Genomic DNA, 23037 nt, shown 5'->3' with positions numbered 1-23037 from the left:
ATGTCCATCAGTCTTGTTGCAGATGATAAAGCTGAATGACCATCTCTGCAACCTTCGTACAAGGGTTGCTTTCCAGCATCCAACATATCATAAAATCTCATAGCTTCTGCATTGGGTAAATCTTCCCCTCTAAAATGATCATTTACCATCTGCTCAGTACCTACACCATAATCTACATCCATTCTAATTGGTTCTTCTAACCTAACCGCAGGCTGAGGTTCACTAGTACTACCATATTCATAATCAGTTTCTCCATGATGATACCAAATTTTGTAACTTCGTGTAAACCCATTCAAATATAGATGAGTCCAAACATCCCACTCTTTAATAATCTTTCTATTTTTACAATTAGAGCAAAGACATCTTAACATACACATTTCTGCTTCCGGTTGTCGTTGAACTAACCCCATGAATTCGGTTATACCTTGTTGGTATTCTTCCGTAAGCAATCTCGTGTTCGGATCCAAATGAGGTCGATCGATCCAAGAACGATAATAATTTGAAGAAGACATGCTTTTTTCAATCAAATTCGTGTGTAAATATAGTATGTGAGAGGATGAAGAAATGGAGTGAATGAAGAGGTTGGGGGTGCGGGTATTTATAAAAGAAATGCTGCCAACAGTACCGAGGAAATTCCGACGGAATCCCGACGGCAACGGCTCTTTCCTCGGAATTTTTAAAATCACCCAACGGCTCTCTAACGGCTATAATATATCCTCGGATATTCGCCGGTGTTTTCCGAGGAATATAATTTCCTCGGTATTTCATCGGCAAATTCGTCGGAATATTCCGAGGATCTCATTTTCCGTCAGAATGTCCGTCAGAATTACGATGTTTTCTTGTAGTGCTTCTTGTAGTGCTTCTTGTAATTAGCTAACACCTAATAGGCTAAGAGCATGTTTATCCGGGGTTCTTAGTGAGGTTCTTAGTGTGTGGGTCCCCACAAAACCCTTAAGGATCGGTTACAAAAACTACTAATTAAGAACCGATTTTAGTGAGTTTCTTAGACTGTTCGCGGGCCCCACTGACTCGTGGCGGCCCGCGATTGATTTGCTTTTTAATTTTTAATTTTTTAAACAAAAAAAACCTAAGAAATGGGTTTCTTCAGGGATAAACATGCTCTAATATCCTTCCTCTAAATCGGATAAATACATGTGCAGTCATTTGTTAACAGTGAATTAATCAACTTTCACTTTATACCATGAATAAGTTATCCATTTATACCGCGTATCTAAAACCTCCATAAATCATTCCAAAGAACATTTCATCTATCTTCTTTCATATTAAGGATAATTAATAAATAACAAAAATGTGATAGTACCTTTATGTCAAAGTAGTATATATACATATAATATGACATTCAAACAAATTATAAAAATGTAGTTGAACATATAAAGTATACCTTTTATTGATCATAGTTAAAAGAGGAAAGCATATATTGTTATGCGATCTATAATGAATGTAAATATGAAATTATGATCATTTAGCTATAAATATTGCTAAAGAAAACAATTTTTGTCAAAGCATATATCTTATATGATACATCAGATCATCTGTTTCTCAATTCCTTGCCAAAATAAAGAGAAACGATATGTCGCTGCAAAAATAGGATTCGTCTCTCATCTCCAAAGGGCTTTCTCATGGTAATTGTTTATTTGGTACTCCAAAATTGTGAGTAAATTATTTCGACAATTGATGATGGACTAAAAACAACTTTTCCGAATTTTTCACTAAGTTAACAGTAACCATATTAAAAGAGAGTCCAAACTTTAGGTTTACAACAATTTAACAATGTGGTTACAAATGGAAACATAGGATTACTTAATAAATTGTTTCCAAGGAAATGATTGATTGAAAATTACGATACATTTATTTACCTTAACATTAACCACAAAGGCTCCATTTCACATAATAAGTAGCCCTCAAAACTTCATTACGGCTTATTCCAATCTCTTCACCCACCAAACAAACAACTCTCTCTCGAACCAAAACGTTGAACGCAACCAAACGCTACAATGACGGAAAAAGAGTGCAAGTTCGAGTACCGCAAATATGCGGAGGCGGCAACGAGACGCGTAGTGTACGGATTTATAGGCCTTGTCGCTACGGTTGCGGTTGTGATTTTCTTTGTCTGGGCAATACTTCACCCGCACAAACCGCGTTTTGTCCTGCAAGACGTTACCATTTACGAGTTCAACATCTCACAGCCTAATTTACTCAGTTCAAATCTCCAAGTAACTCTCTCTTCTCGCAACCCAAACGACAAAATCGGAGTTTTCTACGACCGCCTCGACATCTATGCTTCGTACCGCAACCAAGAGGTAACCTCTTGTGTTTTAATTCGATATTTTGCGTGTGTATTATCTATATATTCGTTGCTAAAATCAGGACCGACCATGAGATTTTATCGAATTTCACAGTTTAGTAAAAGTGTTGATATTATTTTTCTACAATTTAGGAACTTTTTTTTTTTTTTTTTTTGAACTCATTTTTACAATTTAGGAACTTATATTGACATAAATGATTAAATTAAATTTTTGGTGTCATAGGGGAATGTTTCAGTTGTCTAAGTCCAGATCCTGCTGTTTATGGATCAGCAAAATGTATTATATTTTGTCGTTAATCCAAAAAACATGACACACCTTAAATTATGTTTTATTAACTAGGTGACCTTGGCGAATCTACTGCCGGAAACGTATCAAGGCCATCTGGAAGTGACAGTGTGGTCGCCGGTTCTGATTGGATCCGCCGTGCCAGTGGATCCTTACCTGACTCCGGCACTGAAGGAAGACATAAACGCCGGGATGGTGCTTCTAAACATCAAGATCGACGGTTGCGTTAAGTGGAAAGTAAGCTCGTGGGTATCTGGATGTTATCGGCTCCTCGTTAACTGTCCGGCGTTCATTCCCTTCTCCGGCCAGGTAGTCGGCGCCGGTCCTGCGATCAAGGACCAGCTTGCTCAGCAATGTGCTGTTGACGTATGATAAAAAGAAGACGAATATTTTTTTTAGACGAATAAAGGAGATAAAGGTATGTTCGAGCGCTTTGCTGTTAATTATTCTTTTAAGATTGTTCAAGAAATGATTCTTTTTCTTTAGGTAAATTTTGATAATTTAAAAGATATGCTTTCAAATTATATACCCACGTCAAATTTATCACCCGGTTTTACAATATTCATAATATATATTGTTGACAAAAATATTAAAAAAATCGATCACATGAATATTATCATTAACTAGGTGCTTGACTCTGCAGCCTGCACAAGAAATGCCAGGATTAGGCAAAGCTTACAAGGGTGGTTTTATTTTCTAGTTGGATATAAGAGGCACATGAAAACGACTATGTAGCTACTGGATATAATTTGTGGAATGAAAAAGTTGAAAATTTAGTTAAAATAGTAATCTAAAGCTCATGAAGAATAGTCGCTATAGCCCTTTTTCAGAAAAAGAAAGAAAGAATAGTAGCTATATTTATCTCTAGTGTATAGATAATTGTAGTGGATTAGTAAAAACTAAAAAGGTATTGTACCAAAGGTTTCTTTGTGGATCATGTTTCATGGAAAACAAAACCATGGAGAGTTTACATTGTACTAAAATTAAGTATCTTCTTCCACTGTTTGTTGTTGTTTTGGATCAATTGTTGTGTATATGTTGTTGGTGGTGAGATACACAAGAGACTCATATAGTCACTGTCACATACTCACATGTGAGGTGTGGAATCATCTTCATGTTAGTGACATTTGCACGCCCTTACGGTATACGTAGCGTGAAGCACAATACTCCTTACTTGTTTCTCCCTTTTAGTTACATTTTTTTCTTTTGTGTGAAATTTTTAAAAGTTGACACGCTTTTTAGAAGTTTAGTTTACAGAAGATTCTTAACGCAAAAAGAAATTCGATAACTTTAGCTCCTCAACAAACTTCTTACTTGCCGCGTGCCGCTGTTGATTTAATGACGTTTGTAAGTAACCAACCAATGAACCAACGCATACACCTGTGGCCAGCCACATTGTCAATGTCAAACCAAAATATAAGGCAAAAAAAAAAAAAAGGCAACAAGAAAAAATGTTAAAACGTGCGATTTAATGGGCTGTTAATAAGTTGGGCCTTACCAAGAAACCAACATAAAGCCCATACATGTTAACGCAATATTTGATAAGATGCCGTCTGGGTTACTTCTGTTCTCTGGATTAGAGCTAGTGGACCAGAGACGACAAGCACTGTGTCTGGTCCGAAATTCTTCAACTTCCAGTGACTTCCACTATCGATTTCTGGATGTTCTCTCTGATTGAAAGGTAAACTGCCGAAATTTTCTGTCTTGCTTACATACCTCCTGTTATTTGAGATTCCCGGTTCTTTGATCCAGCTACGACTAATTTTGCTGGCTAGGTTTTAAATTATCGCTGATTGGATTGTTTAGGACCACCTTGTTTTCCGTACATAGTAACAGAAATTAAAGAGCTGTCTTGAACTTGTGGATCACTCATACTATGCGATCTTATTCTTATTCAATGCAATTTACTTGAAATTCATATGCTTTTTCAAAAACAAGATAGCTCGTGATGATGCTGATTTCGTTGTAAAATGGATGCAGAATATGACAATTCCATTGATGTGTATAATTTGATATAAGGGGTTGATGCTCCTAAATGTTACTACTTATCTAGCTTATGAAGAATTTCAATGCTGTGTGAATGTTTCCTTTAGGTGATGGAGAGATTATAGATTGTTGTGTTATTAAACCACCCTAAATTGCATCCCGCTAAAAGGTTGTGTGACAATACTCTATATAGGCCAAGGTGTTTTTATTCGTGGTTTTAAAGATGGGGAACAAAGCTACAACAACTGTGAAAGAAGAACGCGAAGAGATCCACTTGAAGGTTGTACCTCCAGTAGACAGGGCTTTTATGCGTTGGCTTGCAAGAGATCTACAGAGAGTTCAGGGATTCAAACCGAAGAACACTCGTGCCATCACTCCTCCTGATAGCTACATCGAGTTCATGCGGTTGAATGGATCGCTTGATGTTGATTTGGATGACCCTGATCTTGCCCATTTGTTCAAGTAAAACAAAAATGGTGGCTGCGTTTCTTTCTTTTTTTTTTTAACAGCTCAAGCTTTTTCAAAGTCTTAGCGTCTCTTTTGATTACTTTACACTTGAGCTTGTGTGTTTAAATGGGATACAAGTGTCTGCATTCAGATAAACAAATGTTTTCTATTCAGTTGTCTTAACATTGCCAAAAGTTGTATGAGCTGGTGGATTTAATTTGGATTTTATCTCAAAACTCAAAACATAAATAGTTTTCTGTTTTCTGTAATGGTTTCTTTCTGGGTCAACATATCATTAGTGTTCATCTGCTCCGTTACTGGGTCAACTATCACCTTTTTTTTTTTTTGCTAAAAACAACCTATCACTTTTATAGTTTAAACTAAATTTAGTCGACAAAATTGAGATCAATTCAAACTAGAGAGAGGTTTAACCAGTTCCATGGGGGCTTAAACGGTTTGGAATCTTTAATTCAATATAATCAATAAAAATCAAACATTTTGGTATGCTGATTAAACCATCAATGCATAAATATTGAACCAATTATTCTATAGTACTAGTCACATTGTGACTTTCATTTATATTAGATGTCGGCTCTATTAGACACAAAGTGTATCAAATCGGTAATTGGAAGAGATTTTAAGTAATATATAAGATAGATGAACCATTTTATTTATCACCAATTAGTTTTAGGTTAGAAGCTCATCTAGCTTAACATTGGTATCAGAGCCCGATCCACGCAGTCCAACCCGATCCACGTCGATCTGGCCTAAAGTTGGCTCATCGATCTTTGTCCGAACATTCCGAGATTGACGCTTAAAGAACCATCGATAGACCATTTCACTTATCACCAATTTGTTTATATGAATATATACATATTTTTAGAACATATAAGCTTCATTAATTCAGCTCCAATTTTTAATTTTCATAACTAGATTGCATAGCTTTGTTGATTGCTTGACTTAAAACCTTTATATTTAATTTATTATAAAACCGGAAATCTAATAATTATAATTAAAAAAAAAAGAGAGGATTATTTGTAGGGATATTTAGTTTTTAAAACTGATTTATTATAGCATTACAATTGGATTCGAACTACAGACCTGAGCGTAGAATCCTTTGTAGCTTAGCCTTCCACGCAGTGATATTTAGTCAAGAGAGAAAAAAAGATTGTGCGATTCTTCCTTCCCTCCACATCAGTTATCTAAACCAAACGCAACTCATTCCCTCGTTTTCTCCTCGTCTCCCACCGTCTCTTTACTTTTTTTCCTCTTCCTCTTCCTCTTCCTCTCCCGCTTTTTTTTTTTTCTCGTCTCGCCGATCTCCTCCTCACATTCCCTTCCCGGAATCCCCGCACTCCCAGCCGCAGATCCGCCTCCGTTAGGATCTCCGCCTCCCGGAGATCTCAATTTCTGGAGAGATTCTCTATCCCCGAGATTGCCGTTTCGTTTGCGGTTGTGCGGATTCTCGAGATTCGCTCCCATGTCGGACTCTCACCAACGACCCGAGCATAATCCGCCGTCTAAGCGGCAGCATCATCCTTCTGCGGCTTCTATGAAGCCTCCGTTAGTTGCTCCCGGCGAGTATCACCGATTTGACGCGGCGGAGACGCACGGAGGCGGAGGTCTTGATCAGGTTTCCGAGGAAATTGTTATCAAATCTTCCGTAAGTCTTTTAGTTAGGGTTTTAGGTTGTGAATTTTGAAGTTATCGGTTTATAATTCTCGTGTTTTAGGCTTTGGCTAATTTTAACAATATTGGAATATCATAAGCGATGAGAATCTGATTTGACGGTGGTGTAATCGCGTTTAGCCACTCTGATTGCATTGCGTATTGCAAGTTAGTATATAGTCTATGATTAGTTTAGCTGCTGTTCTAGGGTTTGTGGTGTTTCATGTTCTTGCTAATTTAGTATTAGATGAGTGCCTCTGTTGAGTTAAATTACTCTCTGAGTTTTGCTTTGTTGGCCGTTGGAGTTTATGGTTTGCCTTATGCTTTTAGACTCAGTGGAGTGACAGTAGTATGGTGCTGATAGGATAAGCTTATAGAAATTAAGCGTGGAGTGTCTGTCAGCTTCAGTTAGTTATTCATCTGCTTAAAGCTTTCGCTTTTTTTTTCAAGTTTGGTGTATTTAACTCTACAAGACTGTTTTTTTTATTTATCGAGCAGCTGAAGCGGAAGACAGATTTGGTAAACCAGATGGATGAGCCTAGTGAATTGAATGCCGGTCTTCTCCAAACACCTGTGCCAGCGAAAGGAGGGAAGGCCAAGAAATCATCTAGATCAGTGAAGGCTAATGCAGGTGAGTTTTGGACTGAAATGCTCTGTGTTTCTTATCTACCTACACAGACAACTGTTATCAGGAACCATAAATGTTTGTTTACTTATATGTGGTGGTCATCTGAGCTAAACCTTTCTTTATTGGTTTCATCTAATAATTGCGGCCTAACAGTTACATGAAAAAAGAGAATGGGAGGGACCCTTGTAATGTAGTGAGAAGGATCTTTTTTTTGTTGGCAGGTTCTCCTGGAAATAACTTGGCACAGGCTGGTTCTTGTCGATATGATAGCTCGCTAGGTAATAACTTATAGCACAAACTAATATTTATTTTCAATGATAAATCTTTCCTTCGTTTTTTTTCTCTGTAATAATATATGATCTAATGTGCTTCAGCTCTTTTGACAAAGAAATTTATCAATCTGATAAAACAAGCAGAGGATGGTATTCTTGATCTGAATAAAGCAGCTGATACTTTAGAGGTGGCATATTCATACTCCTTACCAACCCTCTTGATGTATTAATTTCTGTCAAATCTTTGATGCATGTTCGTGTTGATGCAGGTACAAAAGAGGCGTATATACGATATAACCAATGTTTTAGAAGGAATAGGTCTGATAGAGAAGACACTCAAGAACAGGATTAAGTGGAAGTAAGGATATCATATGAATATCAAATCTTAGATTCTTTTGATTTGATACCTCATGTATTATTAGTCACGTTTTCTGAGTTTTCTTTTGTCTCTCTTAGGGGCCTCGATGTCTCAAACCCAGGCGAAACAATGGAAAACATAGCTAACCTACAGGTATATAGCATGCGTAGATGTTCCTTTACCTGTCACTGTCAGATGTTCCACTGCAAAATATGTTCTGCATTGCTCAGTATATTATCATCAATTTTAATAATCGTTCTTATAATAAGTCACATTGTCTTTCCTGAACATCGTATGAATCCGCATTAGTAGAGTTCTTGTTATACCTTTTCTTCGCGATCTTAACTGTTAAAGAGGTAACTAGGATACTAGTAACCAAAAGCTCTGTATTGTACTTTCTGCTAGTACATTTGAAGGAGGCGTTTTTATTTTATGTTTCTCATATAGTCTAAACACACATCTGTTTGTAAGTGAATGATTGGTTACTGCAATTCTTTTGAAGTCTTAGTCACTCATTTATTTCTTGTTTCGGTTTTCTGTTTGAAAAACTATTCAGATTATTCATACTTTCATTAATTAGTTTGACATTTTGTTATCCCTCAATCCTCAAACAGGATGAAATACAAAACCTTTCATTTGAGGAGGCAAAATTGGATGACCAGATCAGGTATTCTCGATGATCATTTTCTTTTCCGTTTCTGCTTTGTTTTCTGTATCTTATTGACAGTCAACCTGGTTGCAGAGAATCACAAGAAAGATTAACAAGCTTGAGCGAGGATGAAAACAATAAAAGGTAAGCTTCTCCTACTCTCCTGGCGACATGCACACTACAATAACAATATACCTATTTGCTCTGACTCTGCACCTTTTAGGCTTCTGTTTGTTACTGAAGACGACATTAAGAACCTACCATGCTTCCAGGTTTGGTCTCCTTCTAGTAATTACGTGTTTCTCTTTCCCTTGCATTCTACTCACTGGGAAAAAAAAACTGATTTTCTGGTGTCTCTCATGCCTTTTAGAATAGTACGCTGATCGCTGTAAAGGCACCACATGGAACAACTCTTGAGGTGCCAGATCCTGATGAGGTAAAGCTTAAGAGCACACAATACCAAATGAGCGAGACATTGTATGTAATTATTTCCATTACTTATCCTTCCATTAAACAGGCTGGTGGTTATCCTCAGAGGAGATATAGAATAATTTTGAGAAGCACTATGGGACCAATAGACGTGTATCTCGTCAGGTAAATCCTGTCCTCAATTGGATTTATAAAACTGAAGTGAGACTGACATTTTATTTTGTTATACAAGTCAATTCGAAGAGACATTTGAGGACATTCCTAATGCTGATGAACCTTCAAATGTTCCATCAACGTCTGGTCTCCCTGATAACCAAGATGTTTCCATGCCAATGAAAGAGGACATCACCATCAAAAACATGGAAACACAGGCAGTTGATGATACACAAAGAGTTTCCTCCGACATCGAATCTCATGACTTTGTTGATGGTATCATGAAGATTGTTCCTCCAGATTTGGATGTAAGTCCCAACTTCTTCTTCTTCCTTAAAAAGTTAAAAATGATTTCACCACTTGCATAATCGCAATCTACACACTTCAGAAGGCAACATATAGCCAGGAATAGTAAGATCATATGCAAATCAGATTTTCAAAGCTTAATTAATTAATTATCTGAGTGTTACATTATGCACAGATGGATGTAGATTACTGGCTTCGGTCAGAGGTAGGCGAAGTCAGCATCACAGACATGTGGCCAAACGAATGTATCCTTGATTCCGTCACTTTCTCTGCTTTGATTTAAATCTCTCTTTTAGCTTTTGAAGTTTTTTTTTTCCGTTTCCAAATATTAAATCTGTTTAGAGCTCCTTCACTCATAATCATTAGCTGAACCGACCTGGAACCAGATGGTTTCATTTGATCAAGGCGCTGGACCGAGCAACACAACCATGGAACAGTCACAAACTACGTCGAGCCCAAAACCAGAACAATCCACTGCTAAGAGATCGACAAGTAGCTGAAGTTACCTTACTACACTACAAACACCACCGCATATCTGTATATCCATAGTTATGTTGTACTTGTATAGTAGCTGCATGCGTTATCATAGCAATTAGCATTGCAAAATAAAACTTGAGAAAGCAACCCTCTGTTGTTTTTTTTTTCTTCGTTTTTAGCCTATCAGCATTTGTAGAATAGCCTTTAACCCATTTGATTTCTTAAGATTCATTCTCAAGTGAAAATGCCAAACGTTTTAATAGGATTTTAATCAGGTGCTTAAAAAGTTTTCAAATGTGCTATGTGGTATACTAAAACGTTACTATAATAACCTTTCCTCTACAACCAAAACCTCTCCCACAAGAAAATATTATTCAAAGCTATTAGATTTCTCTCTTCCGTCCTCAAATTGTTGGAGCGTGGAGTAGCTGCACCCCTAATTAACCTTACATGAATTTAAATAGGTCAATTTAGCATTATGATTGTTGTGTCTATGTGAGCAAGTTAGAAAATGAGTCATATATTTGATGCTCTATGTAGATGATATACTGATAGCTACATAAAAGATGTGTGAGATTCGGAAGATGCAAGAGCATTTGAGTTCTGAGTTTAAGATGGAAAATCTGAGTTAAGCAAAAAATATTATAAGAATGGAGATCTCAAGAGATAGGGAGAAGAAAAAATTGTTCTATGCTAACAAGATTCATGATGTCTTCTGCTAAGGGCATTTCCAACCCAATTCTATTTTTTCTTCTAAAATGGAATAAAAATGAATATTGAGTAAATAATGCTCCAACCTAATTTCATATCTCACTCCTATTGGAATTTACTCTATAAATGGAGGAATCTATTTTTTGGTTGTTAATGGAGTGAGAAATTGAGTAGGGTTGGAGCATTATTACTTCATATTCACTTTTACTCTATTTTGAAAGAAAAAATAGAGTTTTAATGTTCATCTCACCACATATGTGCTCAATCTAAAGACTAAATATGTCTTGATTACTTATGCTATTAGTACTGTTTGATTTAAAATAAAATTTAGTTCATTTTTGTTTGAGTGATTTCTTTTTGGACATCACTTTTTTATATGTAAATCCTAATAACACGAGAAGTAGTTTTAGACCATTTCCAATGGTTTACTCTATTTTTTACTCTAAAATAGAGTTACTCTATAATAGAGTTTGAGTATGCTCCAATAATACTCTATTTTAGAGTAAAAAATAGAGTGATGAACAAAAAAAAAATAAGTTACTCTATATTTGAAGTATTTTTCACTCTATTATAGAATGGAAAATAGAGTACAATTGGAGCATTTTTACTTCAAACTCTATTTTAGACTGAAAAATAAAGTGAGATCGGAGATGTTCTTACAAGAAAAACACAAAAGGTAATTTTCTCCAAATGATATATAGCATGACTTACAAAAGTAACATTGAAAACAAATAGAATTATTTTTCTTAAAAAGAGAGCAAATCATCAAAATTGTTAAGCATCTCCCAAGCAAAGAGAAATGCTGAATCTTCAAGCTAAGTTAAAAACAAAAAGAAAGGTTCCTCTTTTCACATACTTTTCCCCACACCAAACACACTCACTCAATCATCTCAACTTCTTTTTCCTCCCGTCTCTGTAATTAAAAAAAAAATGTCTTTGAAGAAGAAGAGAAAATATACACTCAAAACCATATTCAAGCCCATTTGTATGGCATGCAGTTGCGGCTCTACCGTTCGGCCTTCATCTCACAGCTACTACACCCCGGGACCACAAGTTTCTCCCACGGTGTTACGCAGCCCTTGTCCTAAGATTGACAAGAGCGTCGCAATGGCTAAGGAATCAATCAATACATTCCAAGATTACAAGAACTCAATGAACCAGATGATTGACGAGAGAGATATCGAAACACAAGATGATCTTAAGGAGCTTCTTAGGTGTTTCTTGGACATAAACCCTCCTCCTCATCACAATCTCATTGCAAGGGCTTTTGTGGACGTCTGTTCACATCTTCGGCCACCACATGACAGCCGTGGAAAGTCACTTGGGAGATTGCTTCGTCTTTATGTCACTCCTCTTGATAATAATGATGATGATTGACACCAAACCTCTTCATTAAAGACGACAAACTGATCGTCCTCATGAATATATGTTACGCTATTGTGAATAATTAAATTTTACTTAAGATATCTATTCATATCCATGTTTTATGATGGGCAAATTTCCAAAATAGCACATTTCTAAGTTTATATCACAAAAATAGCATTCCAAAACTAAAATGACCAAAATAGCACATTTATAAGTTTATCCTTTGAAAATTTTAATTTTTTTATTTTTCAAAATTTGAAATCTTATCCCCAAAACCTCATTTCTCAACTCTAAACCTTAAACCCTAAACCCTAAACTCTAAACCCTAAACCCTAAATCCTAAACCCTAAACCCTAAACTCTAACCCTAAACCCTAAACTCTAAACCCTAAACCCTAAACCCTAAATTCTAAACCCCACCCTTTAACTCTAAACCCTAAGTTTGTGACTTTTGATAAAACATTAAGTGCTATTTTTGTGACTTTTGACTTTGAGGGCTAGTTTGAGAACAAAAACTTGATTTAGTGCTATTTTTGTCTTTTTCTCTTTTATGATTCAACCATGGAAGACTATGTGAGAACAATTAAAGTATCAAACAAAAATCAAATGTGGATTATGCACGCTGTTTTGCGACTATATATTAAAAATCGATTTATATTTGTATTGTTAAATTGTGTAATAAATAAATCAAATGTGCATTATGCTGTATTATTAAACTGAAGTTGATTAGTTTAAATTCCAATAATAGCCCCCATTTCAAAACACCTCTAAACCGTACAAAACTCCGGCGTGTTTCTCCGGCCCATCCTCAACGAAGTACAAGTCCCTCATCCTCTGAAACGCATGCCACGTCAGCAAGCTATCCGAACCGGCCTGATGACACTTCCCAACCGCCCGGTTAACCTCAAGCGACCGAGCCAACCGGTCCAAACCGCCGTACAATCTCCTCTCGCAGAACCTCATCATGTGCTTCACATCGTAAACTCTCTCGCCGAAAAACGCCCTGAGCAGCCGGAGGAACTCTCCCAGCGAGCTCGGAAGCTCCCGGCGCGTGAGGATCTTCACCAGGTAACCGAAATCGTACGCGCTGTGAAACGTCACCCAGCTCACCGACTCGTTGCAGATCAGCCCCGACGACATCATCAGCTCCGCGAACCTCTCCGACTCGACCCCTTCGCTGCGGTTACGCTCGAAATCGATCCCGTGACGGCGGAGGAGCTCGATCGAGTCCGCCGCGTGGGGGTCGCGGTCCACGTCGAAGTCGCGGAAGTTGAACTCCCAGATGAATTGACGCCCGTCGCCGCCGAGATCGGGGAGGTTGCCGTCGGCGTCGGAGAGAGTGAGGCCGACTTGGATGAGGCTGAGAGAGTCGACGTTGGATTTGAGAAGGTTGTAGAGATAACCGGGGTTTCCACGGCGGAGAAGAGCTGGCTCCGCCTTGTGAATAACGCCGGGAAACTCGGTGTCCATGGAGATGAAGGGGAAATCTTCGACGATTCGGCTAATCAGCTCAAACTCAGAGTCGAGATTCTCAGCCCAGACCGAACGAATCACGATTGATCCGGTACGATCGGAGAGATCTGCATCAGGAGGATCCATCATCGTCATCGATTCAAATCGTATACAGTCTGAAACTCCGTCTTCTTGATGTGCTTATATATTTCTAAGTTTGGTATCTGCAGTATATATAAGTGTTGTAGAGTGTGAGATACGCGTCTTGGAGACGCTTTGACTCTCGTGTTTGTTACAAACGCAACTTCTGTGTATCTAGACCCAGTCAGTCCAAGTTGGCCTTTATCTTGTACCCAATCATTGCATTTGCACACCTAAAGTCGTTATAATTTAATTATTACATCTCTATTCGCTACGAGTTGCGAAACGAGGGATATGTCAGTGCGGTTTAAGGTTACAAACAATGAATGTCTAACGCATTAAAGATTATATTTTGTAGAACAGGTAACGTTTGGTATAATAGTTGGTTGGTCTAATGATGATTCATCTCCTTTTTCTATTTCTAGGATGTACATTATAGTAGTTTATACGATATGGATAATGGATTGGAGTTGAATTAGTTATGCATATAGAATTTTACTCTCTTGTCCCAGGTAATATGATGATCTCATCGTTACACATTAGGCAGAAAAGATAAAGTCGAAGATCTTTCCTTGAGCTCCTTTGATTTATCAAAATTAAAAGTAGATTGACCATAGATAATTTACTGTTGTAATCGGTATAGGGATATGATGAATCCAAGGTATAATTATTTTTGGAATGAAAAAATGAGATGATATATAACATGAAAATAAAAACTCAACTATTAGTGGACTATTGAATTTCTTTCCTTTTACATATTCAGCAACATTTGATACATGAAATATATTTAAAGAAAATTAGAAATATTTATTTTTTTCATGTAGAAAATTGAAATTGTTTTAAACCTTTGTTCATTATAACTGGTTTATTATTTTTATCTGATCTTTTCTCAAATAAACAAACACACGTGAGGAATATAATTATTTTATGAAGTATAAATAGAAATCAAAGCTTATAACATGATTGGTTTTCAAGGCAAAAAAGAGAGAGGAATAAGATGTTGATCACAGCTTTGACAAAGAAAAATGCGAGGAACTTCCTCGTTATGTTGAACACCAACACACCTTGTGTGTTGCCATACTTCACAAATATCACAACACACCATCCTCTCTCCATCTTCCTCCTTCGCTCCACATTCACACTCGATCCTCTTATCCTTCTTCTTACTATCTTCATCATCATAATACTTCATCACTTCAATGTTCATCATCACTCCTACATTCCCATCTAACACCAATCCTTTGTTCCCATTCAATGCCATTTCATCGACCCATGGAGCCATCTCCCTTTGATTATCCACCACGACGTCTCTTAGTTCCCAATAGATCTCTCTGAACACTCTCTCTGCCTCTCTATACACTTCACTCATTGTTGCATTCTTGTTCACCACTATGCATTCTTGTGGAGGCATCTTTATGTCGTTGTTATGATGATGAGATTTCCACGCGATTGTGCAGAATATTCCTAATTTGCCACCTCCATCTAACTGAATTGTTTTCATCAATGTATCTCTGATGTAGTGATACTCTTTGATGAAGTACTTAGCGTCGAGGATAGCCCTTGAAGCCATTCCGATTTGGTTCAATATGCCTATGGGGCCTAACACTCCCTTGTAGTCCATAAGAATGTGTTTGTAAAAGTATACCAAGTCTTTCATCACTTGACCTCTTGTGATCTTGTTATGTCCGTTCGTCGTGGTAGTAGTCTTCCCCATTTGATATTGATTTTGAAGGGTTGTGAGTTCATGGTTACTACTTGGTAATAAATTTGATATGTCCTCCAAGCAATACTCTAGCACTTTCTTCACCGGGTTTAGACTACGTCGGACCAAATAGTTCCCGACCACTTGGTTACCGAGCGACTTCAACACGAAGTCAAGCAAACCCGTGTCCCCGATGTAATTTCTAGCTGCGTCCCTCACTTCTTGTCTCGATATCCACCGGCATTCGACCCTTTTCAAAGACTCTATAACCACTTTAATAGCCATTTGAATCCGTTTTTGAGACCATCTACAGTTGGTACTATCAATGGAGATGATTTGGTTTCGGGAGTTATTCATGTAGTTGTCTCTTGGAAGACGCGAATGGAGATGAAGCATGAACATGAAGAGATCACTGAGAGTAATCAATGGCTCGGTGGATAAAGTTTGATACCTTGACAAGAGGATTGGAGTCTCACGGTTAAGGCTGGTTAGGTGATGGTTAAGCAAACACAAGGGTACGTTGCGGACCGACTCAAGTGCCTTCTCGTAAATCTTTTGAGTCACTCCGTATGTCCCTGACCCGAACCGGTAACCCCAACGACCGAACCACGGCTCTCCTTTTGCTACTCCATGCAGCAGCCTCAGTTCCATCCCTTTCTTGTGCGATGCATCGTTCAACCCTATTTTCCTATATCCAACATATATACCATAACATAATAAGATACAAATAATTGTTACCATTTCTAATAAAATGGCCTAATATGTGAAATTTATAACTAAAAGCAAAAGAGAAAATTCGAATAATATCTATAATTCGAAACTAAAATCCAGAATTTCGTCCCAAGTTCTATAAAGTGGTGGTTTCTTGAGTTAACAAAGTTACTAGTATGGTTGAAATTGCTCTCAACCATGTGTTGAATCTTCAAAGCACTTGACTACCATGAATTAAATGGTTAAAAATCCAAACTTTATTATTTATGACAAGTCATAGAATTCTGCTGAATGGTTTAGTACCATATGATATGTATCACGTGAACATTGCACAACGTATACAAATATAAAAGATGATAATTATAATCTTAATACGTATACCTGGCCTTTAAACCAGAGCAGAGGCGATCCCACAACTCCATGACTTGATGACCGGTTAAGTCGGAACCGGACTCGATGCCATTGATTGAGAGCAAGTGACCAAATCCGTTGGAGTGGAAAAAGCCGTGGAGGACATGGCCTTGAAGTTCCACAAGATGGGAGAGGCTTTCTTTTTCGGGAGAAACCAAGATTCCTCCTTCTAGTTTTAGAAAGGCGGCCATTGTTTCCTTTGAGGGGATCACGAAATGGTACTTCTTGTTGCATATCATGTGGTTTCCCCAACCTGTAATGTTCCATAAATAAATGCATAATACATATTGTTGACCTATTACATGTAACATATTAAAATTAACATATGAAATTTGAATCAATGAAACTATCATCCTTCTAAAAGAGGTTGAGCCTCCAACACTCTTGGATCACCATATCATTTTTTTTTCCGCTTGTTATATTTTTCATAGATATGCAACGAAAAATGCTTACTCGTTGAGCTAAATTATCTTATCAGGTCTTTTTATTGTTACGTTGTGATCGTTGATCATATTATGGATGTATCAGCATGCACACACACATATAGATAGATAGATATCGATATGCAAAATATATATAGACAATGAGAGAAGTGGAGAGAAAGAGGGAGATGACGTCACCAACATATTGGCAATGGTTGCAACGGAGGTTAAGAGAGGCTTCGATGGGCTCTTCGACGACAAAGAGAAGAACATATAGAGGATTTGGGTGACGATGAACCTCGAGCTGAAAGGACCAACTTCCCATGAGACCGGAGCTCTCAAAGTGACCAAACTCAAGAAGCTTCCCAAGGTTGTCTCTAAAAGACAACTGGTTCAGCTCAGCGGGATGTCCTGTCTCTCCGAAAGTCTTCAGCCTAAAAACCGTACTTTCTCCTCTCTTCCTCTTCTTTGGAAGATCTGTTCGAATCAGATTCGACATCGTATCGAACTTTAGTTTGGTCTTGACAAGAGATACTGGTTGGTTTGGATTTATATATCATGGGTTTGTTATAATTATAAGAGGCCGAGAAGTGTCGAGGACGTGTGTGTGAAGGGTTTAGAGATATAGTAGTCATTAAGATGATGATCACACCATTAGTGCTTTATGGTGAAAAGGAAAAGTGAGTGAGAGAAAGAGAAAGGGTAATTAAACTGTGATTTAACAATTGATACTAATGGATTGGATGTTAGGTCTTGATATGTGCATGACTCTTGTATTCTTACAAGCATTAACAACTGTTCTTTCTTAGATAGAATAATTAAATACAAAACATTCGAACCCCACTGTCCCAAATCTATCTTTCATACAAATATTTATTTGAAAGGACTGATAATTTAATTAGTATCCGCCATTAGTTATTGTATATGCATCCTATATATGTATTTGTGTGTATACGCATGCAAAAAGATCGAGGGCCGGTGAGGAATGTCACGTGGCTTGAGAACATGAGAAGATATAATAATAAAATAATGAAGACATGCATTTGAGCTTCCCACTATTTTATAGAATCAGAGTAACTCTGTGTTCCGTCAATTTCTGTCATGAGATACCTGCACTTACATGTATCTATTATTTCTATATGTACACGCAAACACACGTGTGTATATTGACGCTAGTCTATATATCAGATTTCGTTTCATATGCAAGCATGCAGCATAGCGTAGCTGCGGACTTCAAACTTTAATCGATTCTCAGTCTCATCAAATGAGGTTTGTACTGAGTGATTGGTGATGTATATGAATGTAATTTGTGGCGACTAAAAAACAAATAAAGCCTTTGACCAAAAAATAAAAGAAAACAAATAAAGCCTATATACCTCTTGATCATAGGAATCTTTTTAATTGGGCTTTATCAAAATCATAAAACCCACTAAAACTTTGGGAGGGCTAAACAACAAAAGAGACCGTGTCTAAAATACAAGTATCGATTGGTGACCACACGAAACAATATGGATAAAGAAAGTATTCGAAAACACTAATATATTCCGATTTGTTCAACTTTATGAATAGAGAAATATGCAAGGAAGTGGATCGACCTGATGTAGTAAGCAATATCTTTAGTTTTGAAAATACTTTTGAAAGAAATCAGTTTTTGTCTGTCTGTTAATTTGGCTTATGCGATTGAAACTGGGTAGTAGATCCTAGTAGTCATGTGGTATAATGATAAAAATAAACTTAGGTATAACTGGTGACCAAAGAATAAAAATGAATAATGCATTCCTAAATTTTTTTTACCATTTATAAGGAATAATTTTTTTTACCATTTATAAAGAGTAATTTTTTTCATTCTTTTTCATTTTTTTTATTCTAGAGTAATATAGAATAAATGCGTTCCTCACTCAGATTGATAAGAAATAATTTTCTTTTAATTTATTTTTATAATTTTATTTCTCTACATTTTTTCTTTACTTATTCATAATGTTCTTATACTGGTCACCGGTTAAACGGACGTACTTGTTGTTTCTTTTGATAGCTGGGAAAGGAACGAAACACACGTAATGCTGAATCCTACATTAATGTGAAAACCAACATGCATTTTTTATAGTAAGTTTAGGTGAAGATTTTTTTTTTATAATAAGAAGAGCTTTTCTTCGTGATTTTATGGACATTTAATCGGTTAGTTCAACAACTTTGGTAACAAGTAAACCAAACCTATTTATTATTTGATGTATGATGTGTATATATGTGCATACACTTATCATTTAACGCTATACTAGTATATTTACTACTTAGAACATCTGCATTGAAAGTTCAATGCAGAGGTTCACACTTTTCTTCAAAAAATAAAATATTAAAATTTTTTTTTTTTTTGTGAACTCAGTCCTGCAAGTTCACTGGGATGAACCTGGTTTATCACTGTATCGCGGGTTCCACGCTACGTGGTGGCCCGCAATTGGTCTGCTTAATTTTTTTTTTTTTTAAATCAAACGAAAAAATAAAAAAAATAATAATAAAAAATTAAAGTTATGAACCTCACTCAAGGTTCATTAATGCAGATGCCCTAAGTACACAAAAAGGAAAAGAAAAATGTCTTTGTTTCCATATTTTTCATGTTAAACACGTAGTCATGTAACGTACATAATAACTACATATACATTGAACTTACAACAAGTCAACAAGTACTAATTTTCTATTTATAAAATTAAATATTGCAATGGTCAAGAAATGCCAAGCTAGCACCCATTACCCAAAACGGAATACCATCATTGTTTTGAAGATAATACACCCGTCATTAATATCCATAATCCACCACTGGAAACAATTCCTTGTAATCTTATTAGTCTTTTTTTGTAATCGCCTGTTGCAAAGACTCTATATTATTAAAAAAAAGTACCCATTAAAAAATACCCCTAAATTTTCTAACTTATTTACACTTCCATGTCACTAAAAATTAAATTAAACTACTCATTTTAATGCTTGTCTTTTCCAGTTAAATTAATGAGTTTTTCTTAATCAAATTTAAACTTAATGTCATTAAATGAACCTACCTATTTTAATGATTGCCTTTTCCAGTTAAATTAATGAGTTTTTCTTAATGAAATTTAAATTTAATGTCATTAAATGAACCTAAAAATACATCATATTTAACGTAGCTTATTACGGACGAGTACGGCCCAATAATGAACTTGAATTTTATTTTACGAAAACGTGAATCACTTGACTTATGTAATATTTAAAATATATTAACTACAATATAACAAATGCATATAATCTACCTATACTTTAGTTTGAAATGATCATGCTCAAGTTTTATATAGTCAACTTACATCATGCATCGATCGATGTACAATAGTCAAACCACCTATAGTTTTCGTTTTCTTTATAGGATGTATCAACCAACCAATCATCCCGCTGATTTTCTAAGCTTTATAAAAAAACAAATCAATAAATACAAACTCAAAATCCAATATCTTCTATTAATCAAAAGAGGATATCTTCAATGTTGTATCTTTAATGTACCTATTAAATATAGAAACTGTAACCATAATTACACTAATTATAAGAATAGATTTGATTCCAACCAATTGATCTATTACTTCGGTAATTGATTTGCTTGCAGAAGAGGAAACAATAAATTTAAAATTTATAAGAATATAAAGATATAGAGATTCCAACCAATTGCCTATATTTGCGTATGATTTTCGCATAATAAGCCTCAAATTGAACATTTAAAAAGATAGATAGATTTTTTTAATCTTTTACTGACACAGAACTTAAACAAAACGAAGAGTTAAAGGTAATTTTTTTTGTTACACTTCCCGGAAAAAAACGGTTACAACATGGGCTTTCATAATATGGAATTTTAACATATTAATGTTATGGACATTTAATAATTACCTTGACGAAAAACAAAGACTATAAATAATTTATTATTAACAAAATTATGAAATTATTTACAGTTTGATGACTAATTCATCACCCTTTTTTATATGTTAAATTTTTCATATAAGTTTAAAAATCATTTTATTTTCTTTAAACATATATAACTAATTTATAATCCTTTATGCTATACTAAGTCATGATATAATATTTCTTCATATTTTACATTAATAACCATTGTTTTTATATATCGTCTACAATTCTCTAATTACGTCTATTTGTTCAATTTTGTATATGATATCGAATATTCATCATAAATAGATGGTTTAAGATGCCAAAAAATTATTTACTTGGTGAATATAATACATCCAATATTACAAATACATCATTTAGTTAAATAAATAACCAAAAACCAAAAATTCATATCCGCGCTTATCGCTTAACTTTAATACACATAATAAAAGTAATCAGCGAAGTTCTTGAAAAACAGAAGTATATAGAATTTCGGTTTTATGAATACATCCGTTCATCGTAGCCTAGTTTAAACTATCAATATATGTGGCAAATGGCAATAAATGAATAAAAATCATAAAGAGAAAAGAACATTCTTAGTTGGATATTTTTAATTAATACTCTTTTTGCTATTGTTTCGTGTGAGAAAATCAAGCAAAACTTGGCTGTTGCATCTAGGGCATCTAGGGTTACTATCCAAAGACATGATGATGTACATGATGCAATTAGGGCAACCAACGACCACCATCGATTTAGCCACTCCTTCTCCACCTTCAGATTCCTCCGAACATAACGATGAAGATGGGCTCTCAGTTGACAAAGATGAATCCAGTATGTTTAGTTTCAGATCAAGTTCAAGAGTACTCGTGGTTTCTTGCTGATTCATGTTTCTTGCATATATTTAACTCTATAGGAATCTGAATAAGAAACACAATAAAAGCAAAACCAAGGTTTGCGTTAGAAAAAATTCGATTGTTAATAAAACAATACATGTATCTATCATAAAAAGAAAACACAGTAGAATTATCAATAACATGGTTTACTTTCTCTATCTATAGAAAAGCGAAGGCTAAATACAATATTTCAAGAATTTAACTAGGAGTTCGAAGATAGATTACCTTGGTTAAGACTATTGTTCTTGTTCTTGAGAGTTAAAAAAGGTTTGACGTCTTCATGTTACTCGTTGCTGTTATATATAGATAAAGATAACACACACAAGAGGTGAGAGGGTTTCATTGAATGCACATTAAATTAATTAGTTTTATCTAGCTTTCACCATAAATACTCTTGAGAAGTAATTATAAAAATGAGATGTTTTGTAGCAATAAATGTGATTTGAAAATAATATGCAAAAGATTGAGTGTATGAATTGTGCTCTGAAATTGCATTTATTACCAAATAGTATTCGGATATATATAAACGAGATACTTTGTCCTTTTTCATAATTTTATCATGAAAACTCAAATTCAAAATGAGAGAAATATAAAGGTGTCGACCATTTATTTCGAACAAGTAAGGTAAGAACATAGTCAGATAGGTGTTGACTAGTAGAAAATGAACAAAACTTAGCTTCAACCCTTATAAATGTTTAAATTCACCTCATCTTTTAGGACCAATCAAATTGACACATAGATTATTAATTAAAAAATATTAAATTAAATAAAAAATAGGTACAAAAAATAAAAACGTTAATTTTAACGACGTTAACATTTCCAGCGAAACCCTAAACCCTAAATCTTAAATTCTAAACCTTATAACCTAAATTCTAAATCCAAATTCAAACCCCTAAACTCAAACTCTATACTCTAAACCCTAATCCTAGACCCTAAACCCAAATTATATACCTTAAACCCAAAAAATAGACTATAAACATAAATCTTATACCCTAAACCCAAGTCTTAAACCCTAAACCCAAACCGTAATCTTAACCCAAACCCTATAGCATCTAAGTTTGAGGTTTGGGTTTAGGGTTTACCGTTTGGGTTTTAGGTCTAGGATTTGGGTTTAGGGTATAGGTTTTGGGTTTAGGATTTACGGTTTGGGTTTAGGATTTACCGTTTGGACTTATGGTTAAGGTTTTGGGTTTAGGGTATATAATTTGGGTTTAAGATTTACGGTTTGGGTTTAGGGTCTACGACTTTGGTTTAGGGTATAGAGTTTAGGTTTATAGTCTAGTTTTTGGGTTTAGGGTATATAATTTGGGTTTAGGGTCTAGGATTAGGGTTTAGAGTATAGGGTTTGGGTTTA

The 23037-nt window shown here is 35.6% G+C and overlaps 6 protein-coding genes and 1 pseudogene across 8 annotated transcripts; 4 read left to right on the top strand and 3 right to left on the bottom strand.

The window, feature by feature from the left end:
* Window positions 1-1920: 1920 nt before the first annotated feature.
* BNAC05G37850D (NDR1/HIN1-like protein 12) lies at window positions 1921-5314 on the top strand. 2 transcript variants are annotated; one of them, XM_022710048.2, is made up of 4 exons: window positions 1921-2321; window positions 2667-3030; window positions 3240-4293; window positions 4792-5314. In XM_022710048.2, the coding sequence occupies exons 1-2, from the start codon at window positions 2016-2018 to the stop codon at window positions 2982-2984; spliced, it is 624 nt and encodes a 207-aa protein (XP_022565769.1). In that variant the 5' UTR covers window positions 1921-2015; the 3' UTR covers window positions 2985-3030; window positions 3240-4293; window positions 4792-5314. The 2 variants fall into 2 exon arrangements, with proteins under 2 accessions (XP_022565769.1, XP_022565768.1); XM_022710047.2 differs by having other exon boundaries at window positions 1926-2321; window positions 3256-4293.
* On the top strand, window positions 4822-5314 carry BNAC05G37860D. The gene has a single exon (XM_013879506.3). It carries the CDS (start codon window positions 4822-4824, stop codon window positions 5062-5064), a length of 243 nt encoding a protein of 80 aa, XP_013734960.1. The 3' UTR covers window positions 5065-5314.
* Window positions 5315-6175: 861 nt separating this feature from the next.
* Window positions 6176-10223, top strand: LOC106438374 (transcription factor E2FB). The gene is made up of 14 exons (XM_013879501.3): window positions 6176-6708; window positions 7212-7344; window positions 7563-7619; window positions 7716-7801; window positions 7883-7971; window positions 8070-8124; window positions 8586-8638; window positions 8714-8764; window positions 8844-8892; window positions 8991-9056; window positions 9138-9214; window positions 9282-9510; window positions 9684-9753; window positions 9875-10223. The coding sequence occupies exons 1-14, from the start codon at window positions 6526-6528 to the stop codon at window positions 10006-10008; spliced, it is 1332 nt and encodes a 443-aa protein (XP_013734955.1). The 5' UTR covers window positions 6176-6525; the 3' UTR covers window positions 10009-10223.
* Window positions 10224-10920: 697 nt separating this feature from the next.
* Window positions 10921-12106, top strand: LOC125592727 (annotated as a pseudogene).
* Window positions 12107-12743: 637 nt separating this feature from the next.
* On the bottom strand, window positions 12744-14010 carry LOC106438373 (probable CCR4-associated factor 1 homolog 11). Its single transcript, XM_013879500.3, has one exon. It carries the CDS (start codon window positions 13666-13668, stop codon window positions 12817-12819), a length of 852 nt encoding a protein of 283 aa, XP_013734954.1. The 5' UTR covers window positions 13669-14010; the 3' UTR covers window positions 12744-12816.
* A 473-nt stretch (window positions 14011-14483) lies between these two features.
* LOC106443696 (PHD finger protein MALE STERILITY 1) lies at window positions 14484-17793 on the bottom strand. 2 transcript variants are annotated; one of them, XM_013885240.3, is made up of 3 exons: window positions 17098-17793; window positions 16448-16730; window positions 14484-16043 (listed from the first exon to the last, which is right to left on the bottom strand). In XM_013885240.3, exons 1-3 carry the CDS (start codon window positions 17396-17398, stop codon window positions 14624-14626), a joined length of 2004 nt encoding a protein of 667 aa, XP_013740694.1. In that variant the 5' UTR covers window positions 17399-17793; the 3' UTR covers window positions 14484-14623. The 2 variants fall into 2 exon arrangements, with proteins under 2 accessions (XP_013740694.1, XP_048623322.1); XM_048767365.1 differs by having other exon boundaries at window positions 17102-17203.
* A 3317-nt stretch (window positions 17794-21110) lies between these two features.
* LOC106443695 (protein salt-induced and EIN3/EIL1-dependent 1) lies at window positions 21111-21703 on the bottom strand. Its single transcript, XM_013885239.3, has one exon. The coding sequence runs from the start codon at window positions 21674-21676 to the stop codon at window positions 21401-21403; it is 276 nt and encodes a 91-aa protein (XP_013740693.1). The 5' UTR covers window positions 21677-21703; the 3' UTR covers window positions 21111-21400.
* Window positions 21704-23037: the final 1334 nt, after the last annotated feature.

This window comes from Brassica napus, chromosome C9 (assembly GCF_020379485.1).
Source record: "Brassica napus cultivar Da-Ae chromosome C9, Da-Ae, whole genome shotgun sequence".
Lineage (NCBI taxonomy): Eukaryota > Viridiplantae > Streptophyta > Magnoliopsida > Brassicales > Brassicaceae > Brassica > Brassica napus.
This window is presented reverse-complemented; position numbering and strand designations above follow the sequence as displayed.

Coding starts and splice junctions, on each gene's coding strand:
- LOC106443696 (XM_013885240.3), bottom strand. CDS start 17,398: ATGTCGAATCTGATTCGAACAGATCTTCCAAAGAAGAGGAAGAGAGGA. Junction 16,731..17,097: donor CAACCATTGCCAATATGTTG/GTGACGTCATCT, acceptor GGAACATTACAG/GTTGGGGAAACCACATGATA. Junction 16,044..16,447: donor TGCTCTGGTTTAAAGGCCAG/GTATACGTATTA, acceptor TGTTGGATATAG/GAAAATAGGGTTGAACGATG.
- BNAC05G37860D (XM_013879506.3), top strand. CDS start 4,822: ATGGGGAACAAAGCTACAACAACTGTGAAAGAAGAACGCGAAGAGATC.
- LOC106438374 (XM_013879501.3), top strand. CDS start 6,526: ATGTCGGACTCTCACCAACGACCCGAGCATAATCCGCCGTCTAAGCGG. Junction 6,709..7,211: donor AAATTGTTATCAAATCTTCC/GTAAGTCTTTTA, acceptor TTTATCGAGCAG/CTGAAGCGGAAGACAGATTT. Junction 7,972..8,069: donor AAGAACAGGATTAAGTGGAA/GTAAGGATATCA, acceptor TGTCTCTCTTAG/GGGCCTCGATGTCTCAAACC.
- BNAC05G37850D (XM_022710048.2), top strand. CDS start 2,016: ATGACGGAAAAAGAGTGCAAGTTCGAGTACCGCAAATATGCGGAGGCG. Junction 2,322..2,666: donor CTTCGTACCGCAACCAAGAG/GTAACCTCTTGT, acceptor TTTATTAACTAG/GTGACCTTGGCGAATCTACT.
- LOC106443695 (XM_013885239.3), bottom strand. CDS start 21,676: ATGAATCAGCAAGAAACCACGAGTACTCTTGAACTTGATCTGAAACTA.
- LOC106438373 (XM_013879500.3), bottom strand. CDS start 13,668: ATGACGATGATGGATCCTCCTGATGCAGATCTCTCCGATCGTACCGGA.